Raw genomic sequence first — 12,147 nt, forward strand, 5'->3', positions numbered from 1 at the left:
CTCTTGAGAGGACCGCTTAAACTATATTTGTGTCACAACAGAAGACAGATGTTTGTCCTAGAGCTTCTTACCACATCGCCTTTCGCATACTTGTTCATCTTCTGGAACACTTGGTATTTCTCACAGGCTATGCTCCTGTCACTGGAATGTGTCATCCTGTTCGAAGCTGCACTCTCAACCATGAAGATGGTTTTTCATCTGCGTTTGTGGTGGCTCATGAAACTGGACATGTGTGAGTAGAACTGTGGACATCCTGTGTCCTACTTTAAAATGTCTTTGGTACTGACAGATACTAATGGCATTGGAAAGATGAAATTTATGTTAAGAAACAATATTCAAAGTTAGCTCTGGATTCAGGTCTCAGCTGTCTCAAAGCTTTCTTTATGATCTTAAGTAAGCTTTATGTTTTAGGTATTTTCAAATGGAAAGAGGAACTAATGCCAAAATATCTTCCAGGGCTGCTGTGAGAGTAGATTGAATGGTGTACTATAGTCTTCTGCTGGAAATGTAAAGTACACATAGTGATGAAATATGAATGCATTGAGTGAGTGGAATACATGATTCTTGAAAACAATCCATATTAAATAAGCACATTATCTGTACATGTTACTGCTGGTAAGGGATGCAATACTGTATAGAAGGAAGGTGCCAAGCACTGAGGTTACAACTGTTCTATGTATTTGATGTTAAAATGCAGTCATTTTACTTGTAGATGTGATTAGAACCAATGACCAGGCAGCAGTTGTCGGAGTTTGGCTTCTCCCAAAGTGTTTCAGTTTCTCTGTTTGCAGAGCACACTCAGTGATTTCCCATTTTCTCTTTGGTAGAACAACAGTTCCCAGAAGGCTTTTTCTGAACAGTTTCAATGTATCCTGCTTTCCCTAGGAAATCCCGCAGGCCCTTTTCTCCTGGTTGTATCAGAATTGTTAAGGGCTTTTAACAAAAAATTGCCAAAGTTTATTGAAATCACTGTAAACATATCTTAATTAGACAGAGACATAGAATTGATACCCAGATGGTATTTGATTCCAGAATTTTTGAATTAGGATTAAAAAGAATGCACAGTGAGCTTTAAAAGAGATACCACTGAAGAATGTTTGCAATACCTCACATCACATTCAACCCCGATCTGTTAATTTGGTTTGAATTATGGACAGGTATCACCCATGTTAGTCTAACAGTGCTCATAAAAAATGCACCATAAGATCCTAAAAAAGGAAGGGAGAAAACATATCCATAATAAAGTGAAAAAGAAGAGTTAAAATATGTGTAACTTCGGGTAATTTTCTAGAATGCTCCCAACACTTTCCAGGCTGTTTCACAGTTATACAATGTGGGATTGCTACTGGGCAATAGCAGCAGGTAGGCTAAACTCGCTTTCGGTGTGGTGTCTTTTTCTTCCCCCCCCCCATTAAAAGGACTTGTCTGCAATTGCAAATTACTTCAAATTAAGCTAAATTGTGATTTTAAAAAATAGCTTCAGGTTGTGGTATGAATAAATTTCTGTTAATACTCCTGGAGAATGGACTAGATCCTTAATCCAGAAATGGAGTCCATTAGTCATAGTAACTCACAAATGCAGGTGTGCACGCAAGTCCAAAGAAGGCATTTTTAGTCTATTTTGAAAGGGGATTAAACTAATCACATGAAAGTATTCTCAAGGGTCAATGCTTCCATGTGAGAGTTACTACAGACCAGCTCTTCAGCTTCAGTCTCACCCTGTCTTATTTCTCATGACTTTGCTCACATGGACAAGAGTCTTGGGACTTAAGAACCTTGTTGCAATCAACCACTGGTGACATTTGGAATGAGGAAGCGCTTGGGCACTCAGAGTTCACCTGCGATGTAACTGTGCTGGCTTTCTCCTGTCCGGGGCAGTTTAGGCATGGAGCACGATGGCCAAGGGAACAGATGTGGGGACGAAGTCCGCCTAGGAAGCATCATGGCCCCACTTGTGCAAGCTGCATTTCATCGCTTCCACTGGTCTCGTTGCAGCCAGCAAGAGCTGAATCGATATCTCCAGTGAGTAGCTGTTAAGCAACCTCTCTGCTTTGATTAGGAAGCATGTAGGAACAATTCTGCATCTAGCATTTGTGCTTTATCCTTTTGTTAGTTGTCCAAATGTGGTTGCAAACGAAGAATTACACCCCCCCCCCCATCCTATTGGCAACAATATGCTTCCCCATCAATTGGAAATAGTAATGCAAGTTCTCAATTAGTATGATTTCAGTCCATTTTAAATTGTTGTCATTTTATTTCTTGGATGTTGATAATATGTATCTGCTGTCCTCTCAGGGCTTATGAGATGACACTATTACTAATCTCATTGCTAACTTTCCTCCCTCCCTAATGTAACCTCTAGCTGGAGGGATGCCTGTGCTACCCAGCAGCATGGTGTCAGTCTTACAGATAGCAAATTTGGCTTCAAGGGTCATTTGTTGCTTATGATATCTGTCAATGATAAGATCGTCCTGCCTTAAGAGGAAATGCTGCCCTTTAAGTGCTTAGGGCTTTTCTTGACTTTAACAGATATCTAAAGAAAGAATGTGGTTCTAGGATTAATCCTTCAGTTGTTACTTTTCTTTTAAGTACCCTAAATGCAAAAGCTATTTAAACAGCTTCATCCGTGTCCCTTGCCGTCCCTTTGAACCTGACACTTCAGGCATTAAACCTGCTCTGGATTTTCCTGACAAACTGTGGTGTTTATGATCATATTTTTGCTCCTTATAGAAAAAAATCTTCCCCTTGCTGTTATATGCAAGTTGTATGGAAAAATATGGGGAAACTACTAGGATACCTGGCAAAAACTGAAAATAAATAGGAAAAAATGCAGCAAAATACATGAAGTAAACCTGAATCAGTCTTTTTGTCAATATCTTTATTTATCTTAGATATCTTAGATATGGCAATAAGGAATAAAAATATTGTGAGGGAAGTGTGATTGTTTCAGTGAGCAAGATCCTTTAGAGCTTTAGCCATTCAATAAAAATCATCTGGCCTAGTGGGCTGCTTTACATTCTTTTAAATACAGCTATTTTTAAATATCTTAAAGTAGAATGGTGGTTTCCTTTGAAGTAAATCTAACCTCAAAATTCTGCTTTTAGCTATTGATATCTTCAAGGCAGCCTGAATGATTGCCAGGATACACTCATGTATGGTGTCCTCGTGTCTGTTAAATAACTCAGAGACATTTCAGAGATACTGTCAACCGTGTTGGTCTTGTGAATGAACCTATATTCATACCATGTTAACTATTCAGTGATATTAGCATCAGTCCTCTGTCCTCCAGATGTGATTGTGGTATGCTACGGTCAGTCCTCACTATTTAGGAGGAGAGGAGAAATATTCATCACACAGAAAGGAAACTGTACAAACTGTGGATGGAGCCGAGAGGTATCAGGAGAAACAGAGAGAGGGAACAAACTGGAGAGTTTAATGTAGTCAGGAAAGAGCACACGGATGTACATGAGTTGCTGCTTCTCAGCAAGGACACAGGAAAACTGTAAGCTTAGTGGTAATCTCACATGGTTACCCTGGCCTCTGCTTCTAAAACTTCACTTGCAAGACAGTTGCAGACAGCAAGAAGTTCCACAAATGGAAAATTAATTAAACTGTCTTTTCTTCTTGGTCTCATGCGGTTTCTTCCTTTGATTCCTTTCACATAAGGAGCCTGGAGACTGATAGGAATTTACCTGCAAGCTAAATGGAAATTACATTGGAAGGACTTCAGAAAAATTATAGAGAGAATCCATTAAAGTTGGATACACCATTATAAAGTTAAGGTGAATGTAATTGCAATATTAGTTGCTCCTCACAACCAGTGTCTGAGAAATCATAGGCTCTGTTTTGTTTGGAACAAAAAGGCAATGAAACCACAAACACTGTGCAAGTCTCACAGCCCCATCTGTTACTGTAATTTTTGCCTGTTGCAGTTCCTATGATTGTCTGCGCGACGATCCCTTCGAACATGACTGGCCTTCCCTTCCCCAGCTGCCAGGAATTCACTACTCCATGAATGAGCAGTGCCGATTTGATTTTGGTTTGGGCTACATGATGTGCACAGCTGTGAGTACTTAAGTTTGGCTTCTGCTGTTTCTCATCCAAGAGCGTTGGATGCAAGCGTCTCTGAAATGTCCTTAGTAGGGACAGTGTAGTCAAGCCCACAAGGAAAGATGTTGTGCCCACTTAGCTGTAAGCAAGGAATAACAACTGAATGTTGACAAATATGTCATTAAAAGTATCTCTGTCTTTTTATTTTAAAGTAGAGTTACAGAAATAATTATTCCGTAGTTTCATAAATAGCTGTAGGCTTCAAGCAAACAAACTTGCTGCATTGTCAACCCTCCTATTGCTGGCAGCTAATTATTTTGCTACAAAACTCCCACCCAGATGTGAAGGAGATGGATTTGGTGGCACATCTTGTATGCTAACAGAGGGTAGTATGCTTTTATGATCCAATTTTATGGAAAGCGTGATGCATTTTCATGCCTAGCATGAGAAAATAAGTGTAACAGTGAGTAGAGCAACTTGCAGGGGCTCTTGATGATGTGGTGGGCTCTATTGTACCAGGAAAACAAGAGGCAAAGGCTAAATTTAAAGTACAGCAAGATTAGTGCAATTCTCAATGGACTGGCCTCAGAAAGCAGAGCCCTCTGCAGCAGGGCTGTGCCTCCCACCTCCTGCTCCTCGAGTACAACAATATATTAATTGGAAAGATGTTTTCAGCTGGTGTGGCAGCTGCTAACACATAACATTTCTGCTTTCACTCCCATCTGCAGGAATATGTGTGCTGAGCAGTGTCTCAAGATAATGGATGAGAACCTTTAAAGCATCAACTGTAGTATTGTGTCTTGACACAATTCCCGCTGATGCTGCCTTGGAAGAATGTCCCTGCCAAAGAGGGTCTTTTCTTACAGCTGTTCTTCAGAGCCTGGGAGACAAAGGCTTTCTATTCTTCTTTGTTCAGAATAGCCAAAAGCATGTCCAGACATGATGTTTTAGTGTATCGTGTGGTGGGTGGTTCTCATCCTCTCCTATAGAAGCTCTTGCATTGTAGGTAAAATGATGATTTAGTCATTGGATCCAGTGTCCTGAGCTCAAGTTTCCATCCTCCTAAGAAGGTGATTGCAACAGCTGAGCTACAGTCTGAGCAGCTTGTTTCCCTCTGCCATGAGTACTCAAGGATTTTGTTTGTTTGTTTGTTTGCCAAATGAAGCAGCACCACTTGGAGAAACTGTAGGAAAAGGCCATGTGTGCCTTACTGTCCGGGGCACTGTTCTCCCCTTGCCCGTTCTGCTTTTGATCACTAGTGTAAAACTATTTTTGCCTGACTTTATTCCATCGAATGCAGGTGAGATTTCATTTCAGAGTCACTGATGATTTTGCATGAAAGTGCAGATATGCTCAATCTGTAGACACTGCAGTGTTCCTCAGGAATCAGTGATAACAGCTGGCATTTTACAGCTAAGAAAGGAAAACTCCCACCATGCTGCAGCTTCTGTTGCAATTTCCAGTGGGAGTTCTCTCAAAGCATCGTCCACTCTGATCTTTTTTGTGTTCCAGTTCCGTACGTTTGATCCCTGCAAGCAGCTGTGGTGTAGCCACCCCGAGAACCCCTACTTCTGCAAAACAAAGAAAGGGCCTCCGCTGGACGGGACCATGTGTGCACCAGGAAAGGTGAGAGCGGGTGCTGCATGGACCCGCACGCTCACGTGTGTTCATGTGCACTTGTGTGCAGTTGGGGATGTTCCCCTTAAAAACAAGGCAAACAAGAGAAGAACCTGTCTCAAGGATCTGAGGTCTGCCAAGATGCGAATTAGACTCGAATGCAAGTAGCGTTGAGCAGCTTGAGGGGAGGGGCAGAAACCAGGGCTGGTGTGTCCTGCATGGCAGATCTGCACGGTCTGCAGAATGCCCTGTGCTTCTTGGTGGGACTTTGCAATAGAGCTAAAGATGGGGAAATTTCCACTCGCCTATGACTTTTGTGAGGTCGGGAGTTGTGTTTGTCTCGATGATGTTGTAGTGACACTGACTGGCCTCCCCAGAGCAGGAGGTGCAGAGAGCAGCGAGGTCCTGGAGATGACAGCCAAGCCTATGGCTGCCCCGAGGGAGTGGATGGATGTGGGTGTTGAGTGCCAGCTGGAAAGAGCCAACGTGACGGCAGAGAGGGGCTCTGAAGGGAGAAGGGCAGATTTGTGGAGGTGGATTTGCTGGCTCGATGGGAGCCAAGGGCCGCACGAGGAGCTGTGGAGGGAAGGTGCGAGGTGGGAGGTGCTGGGCCTGTTCCAGGTCACAGTCGCCCTTCTGTGGAGGTCACGCTATCCCTATAGTGGATCTGAACTGCAGGTCCTTTGAAGTCTGCTGAAAAAGTCTGGCTTCCCTGGGCTTTGGATGCAGTGACTGAGGGGGAGAGGAAGGTGTCGCTACTTGGAACGATTTTTTTGTAAAACTCAATGAATGACATCATTTATGTGATAAATGAACTGTATCAGCAGCTGCTGCTATGGTTGGAGAAGTCTTTTTTATGAAAACATAATGTAATGCTAAATTAATTCCCTAGCAAGTCATGCTCTCTATAAACCACTCCCTTCTGGTTTTCTCTTCTTTAGATTTTTCATCTTAAAACAGCTTTTTTTCTTGTTTAAAAATATATATTTTTAAAAATTACAATCAAAAATCTTAGACAATTTCTTTGGATTTGCTTTTCTATATCTTGATTTTTGTGTTACAAATATTGATGAAAACCCCAGAAAAATGCAGTTATATTCCATTTTGTTGCATCACCCTCTTCCCCAAGACATTCATTCATATTAGTATTTGGACAGAAATGAGAAGAAAAAAAGACCTTGTAACCATACAGTTAAGGATCGGTCAGTGCTTCCATTATAAACAGTTTGTCAGGATGTTATGCAACTCAACTGTAAGAATTTTCTCTGGCCTGGAACTTGGGATCCAAGGCTTCAGCAGACTGCAGACAGCCAGGCTTTGTAGTGCAGTGTAGATGCGAGACTGTGTGTGCACATTCTGAAGTTCCACTAGATGATAGGACTATGACTGCTTTATTCCCAGAGGAGCTGTCCCAGTTTTTTGATAAATAAATTTATTGCAGCCTTCCAGGAGAACCTGAGAAAATGATAGAAAATGATAGAAAATGAAAACCATTTTATTAGATAAGGCTCAGCAGTCTAACTTTTTTTTAAATAGTGTGAGTTACGAAGGTTGTACAACTAACTTTGTATATCTGAGCTCAGCACTTGACCAGTGTATTTAGTAGTTGTTGCTGTTTTTAATACAGGCACATCAGATCAGTCCTTTTCCATCTGTTCATTTCCTTTTCGTCCCTGCCTTTGATTTGCCCTTCCCCTGTTCACTCTCTTCTTTGATTGGGACACCAGAGACTCCTACCTGCATGGCTGTGGGCTGTACACTGCACATATCGCCCAAAGCTGGGACTTAGTTGCATTATGGCAGCTCTCTTTAAGATTAATATCCCATGATACCTCATCAGCACACGAGGAAGAGGAAAATAACTTCAAACTTGATCCACTGTTTTATTTGGAATAATGCCAGAGAAAGAAAGAACAGAAACATAAGCAAATAAAGATGTTGATTCAAAAACACCCATTTGTTTCCCACTTCAGAGACCTGCAGTTTTCATGATTTCATACCACTAATTCCCAGGGCCTATTTTAAGCTCAGACCAATCACAACACTGCTGATGTGTCAAGAAACATCCTGGCTTTGCAGCAGCTGAGGAGACCGAATGCCAGCAATGAAAAGCGATGTTCCGGAAACTAACGCGGCATATGGTGTGTAGATGTTCTCACCTCAGCCTGGTGTTCGGATAACTGATAACTGGTCTCTTTGCTTTCCCAAACTTAGCAGATACTATTGAGGAGAATGCAGACCAGCTGCCTCCTTCCCGGCTGACAGTCCAGGGGTGAGATCACCCACGGGAGACGTGAGATCTGTAGATTTTCGGCAATAGGGGCTGTGTCTCTGCATGCCCGGGCTGTGCCTTGGACCGAGGCACCACCCCTTAGAAATGGAAGGAAGATGAGACTTCCTAATGCTGGCTAGATATGTGTATGTATGCATACATATAGATGTATATTTAAGTAAATATATGTAAATGTATGTAAGCTCTTCTGTGCATGTGGTTACTTGAAATGAGTTGCCAAGAGAGTGATGTTCTGCCATTCCCAAAACTTTTTAATAAGTCTCCTTGTGGAAATGGAGACATTGAACAACCATTATGTTAATTGGCAGCAAATTAATTATTTGCTGGGTTTAGGGATAGAAAAATAAAACATTCTCTTGGAGGTCCCCAGCCAGAGAAGTAAACTACTCTTTTTACAGAATCCTTTTCCTTTAGGAAATAGAATATTGCTCGTACCCTGATTTTTTTTTAAACTAGATTGAGTTTTCAGTAACAAGAGGGAAGATTCTGTCAGTTTTGTGAAGCTTCAATGATGCAGCAACTTGCAATTACTTCTGTGTCTAAATGGTCACATTAACTTCCATGAAATAACTCCGGTGTGTAGAGTTAAACACATGGAGGCTCAGAGTCTGAATGTGAAGTCAAAGGCACTCCATAAATTGCTACATTAAACCCTGCAGCCGAGGTATAACTGTGCAAAGCTTAACTCTGCCTAGAGTTCTGCGGATTACAGAAAATATATGCTTCCAGCGAATAATTTCTTTGCTTGTACACAATTCTGTCAGCTCCACTGTTAGCCTCAAGCTTCTGAAGCCAGGCAACCTTCAGAAATAGATCATCAGTTTTTGTTGTTCTGGTTTTATAAACTATTACTCTTCTGGGGAGACATTTATATCGGCTGAAGTAGCTAACTGCTCTCCGCAGGATGGAAATAAAGCCCAAAGTCATTCATGCAAGGAGATGGCGTGCTCCAGTCCATCTGCTCGCTGCAGTGACTGACACAAAGGGTTGCTCCACCTGAGCCTCCTTTTTCCTTTTCTTGGGGAGAGGTGAGAGCCTGGTACCTGCCCCTCCCAGCCGAGCTGCTGCTGCTCTTGCATTTGGCTCCTGTGCCAAGGAGCCAGCACAGACCCAGCAGGTATCCTCTTCGCTCGCACCATGCTAAAGAGACAAGCTGAGCCAAACTTGGAACGATTTTTTTGTAGTGTGTCAAGAAAGAAAGGGAATGATTAAATATTGAAATAAATAGATATTATTGTGAAGAAAAATGGACCAAGAAAAAAGGCTTCTGAAAACACTAATGTGTACTCAAGGCAGTCCAGACAATTTTGCAGTGAGAAGGCTGACCTCAGCTCTCTCCGAGACGGGGACAGATGGGGGAGTGCGTGCCGTGTTAGTCACCACACAAACAGTGAGAATACGTGATTCTCCACTGAAGAAACTTTTACTGGCTTAGGGTAGAATTTAGCGTTAGAGCTTTGAGCTTATCCCTTGCAACTAATTATTCTCAAACAGATGAAGCCAAGCAGGCCAGCCTGCGTGTGACGGGAAATACAGATAAATAAGTAACCCTCTCCTGATCCAATCTCAGGAGAGCAGGGACAGCTGAACACCACCAGCTGTGAGTTACCTGGTAGATATTGGGGTGCCAAGCGAGGAGATTGGAGAGTTGCCAGTTGCTGCCTGACATAAAATAGGTAGAGATACCCAGGGAAGATCTGCAAGTCTTTTCTAGAAAAATTGCAGATGCGTTAAGCCCACAGGAACACACTGGCTCTTTTTTTCTGGCATCTGCAGCAGTTGTTTCAAAGAACTGCTGAAAACAGCAGTGGAATGTTTTACTGCAAGAGATTTAAGCTTCCTTTTCTGGAAATTGCACTTGTTTGGGGCTGTCCTGTTTGCCAGAAAAATAGGCGAGACTGCAAGAAGTCATCTTGTCTTCCATTTAAAAAACAATTTACCTTTAGCCTTTTTTTTTCTCATTAAAAAAAAATATTGCTTTAATATGCTTCATTCTTTAAATTAAACCCCCTGTTTATGAAGGGAATAGTGGTTGAAATTGGCTCTTTTCCACCTCATTATGTAGCTAATGTAATAGAAATAGGAAGGGTTGGCTCTCGCTTCCTTTATTACCCTGGAGATTGCTCCAGCTCTGGTTTTACCTTCTCACACGTTTCCTTGCCTGGGTCTGCACTGGGTAAGATGGTTGTGAATAATTTTGTTTTATCTAGCCTTCTTTCTTTTAACCCACAAGCAAAAAGGCAGAGCTGGGGATGACTCATTTTACACAAATGCTTGTCTCCTAATAGCTCTGCCTCAGCTTCCCGACACTCGGCGTATGACCAGCTTCTCCAGAAAAAATCAGTGCTGCTCTTTCCTTTACATAGCAAAGTCAATAACACTTTTCCATGTTTGCCTTCCAGTTCAGGGACCACTCACAGTTTCAAATAGGTGGTTTATTAGTGGTTGTTTCAAACCCACATTCCCTTGTTTCCTTGGCTAAAACAGGGGAAAGAGGCTGGAAAACACAACATCATATGTCTCTGCCTCTCCTCTTTGCTGGATCATCGCATAATGAAAATATGCTACATGGCTCTTGGAACAGATTTGGTGGTTACTGTGGAACTTATACCTGAGGGATGCAGAACCCTGATAAAAGGATGTGTGAGCAAGCACAGATCAGGAGCTGTCACATCTCATCTGCTTCCAAGCCCAGTTGAAATCTGTATTGACAGGCTGATGCATTGCCAGCTTCCCCTGCATCTCCGAATGGTCCCATTGCTACATGGGGCCCGACGACTCCAACTGTTTGTTCAGACAAACCTCTCTAAAGCCATAAGTAAACAGTCCCTGAAGGATACAGCGCTGAGCTTCAAAACTGGAGAAAGTAAAGGACATATTAGCATTTTGCATTTCTTTCATGCTTTGCTGAATTATCTCTTGTTCTGTCAAACAGCTAAGAAAAATCTGCTCATTACAGCTCCAGAGCAGGATTGGGATAATTGGCTTTGTGGTAACTCATCTATTTCATACGTTTTGACTTTGAATATTTGAAGTCATGAGAAAGAATGAATAGTTGAAACCTAATTTCTACTCTCTTTTATACTCTATGTCCAACCAAATCAGCACCAAACTGAATTACATGAATAAAAAACTAGTCATTGAGCAGCGTAGTGAATCAGTAAGCTGTGTCTTGTCACCATGTTACTAATGATTCTCTCTTTAAATTCAGCATTATTAATGATTAGCCATCACTTTTAAATTTGTCTTCCGGATCACTAATTGCTCTATGCTTAAGAACGCTCTCCTGTTATGTATCTTCTGATTTTGTTTTTGCTGGCAGCATACATTTAGCCATATGCTCGGCTTGTGCCGCCTGCCAAATTCCTGCGTTCCAGGGCTTGTTAAGCTGTGTAAAATGTTGTTGTTGACTTGAATGTTAAGGAAAGTAAGTGACTGATTGCACTTGTTGTTATAGCCATCTGTGTGCCTGGGCCAGGGCTCTTATCCTGGCAGTAACCGTGAACGCAGACAAACTGCGACACTAATGCAAAGTCATTGGTTGGGCTAGAAATATTTTCCAGGACCCAGACTTCATCAGTAGTCTTTTATGAAAGCAGAAATGGTACCAGGAAGGGGCAGAATCTGTGATCCTTGAGAAGAATTCATCCTGACTTCAGCTAAGAAAAAATTCCTTGGTTAGGGACTGCAGAAATTGGTGGAAAGGCATTGCTGGGTTTCTTTAGTGAGAGGAGGCAGTAGAGTGTCAGTACTGAACCTATGCAGGCTCTTTAAAAATGTGTAAATACCTCATTGTTTTGGGGAATGTAGAAAATTGCGCAGAATTCTGCCTCCGTGGAATGACTGTGTTACAAATCAGGTAAAAGAAAACAGAAATCCTAACTGGGTATGATTTATTGTGCAGAAGTGGGACTGTCCAGGGCTGCTCTCTGGTATGTTGGTCAGTGTTACTATGAGATGTCCGGGGACACTGCAAGAGTTCTTTATTTAGTATGTCCAAAATGTGAGCTGGCCGGGAAGGTCGGTGCTGCGGCCGGAGCTCTCGCCGGGGCTGCCCCAAGTGGCTGAGTGCAATGACCAAGGGAGAGTTTTACCTTTAGCTTCTAAGATGTGGGACTCTGCCATTTCCCTTAAATAAACCTCTATTGAAATCACCGCTGCAGCCATGCGATGAAGGCGTGTAACGC

General features: G+C 42.2%; 1 protein-coding gene across 3 annotated transcripts in view; it reads left to right on the top strand.

The window, feature by feature from the left end:
- The window catches only part of ADAMTS2 (ADAM metallopeptidase with thrombospondin type 1 motif 2), a 248,252-nt gene that overhangs the window by 210,455 nt on the left and 25,650 nt on the right, over positions 1 to 12,147 (top strand). For all 3 annotated transcript variants that reach the window (XM_065848778.2, XM_071814721.1, XM_065848777.2), the window contains 4 exons: positions 127 to 232; positions 1,879 to 2,022; positions 3,933 to 4,065; positions 5,563 to 5,676. In XM_065848778.2, the coding sequence (XP_065704850.1) occupies positions 127 to 232; positions 1,879 to 2,022; positions 3,933 to 4,065; positions 5,563 to 5,676 (497 nt within the window). The remainder of the gene's footprint in view (positions 1 to 126; positions 233 to 1,878; positions 2,023 to 3,932; positions 4,066 to 5,562; positions 5,677 to 12,147) is intronic.

This window comes from Patagioenas fasciata, chromosome 14 (assembly GCF_037038585.1).
Source record: "Patagioenas fasciata isolate bPatFas1 chromosome 14, bPatFas1.hap1, whole genome shotgun sequence".
NCBI lineage: Eukaryota > Metazoa > Chordata > Aves > Columbiformes > Columbidae > Patagioenas > Patagioenas fasciata.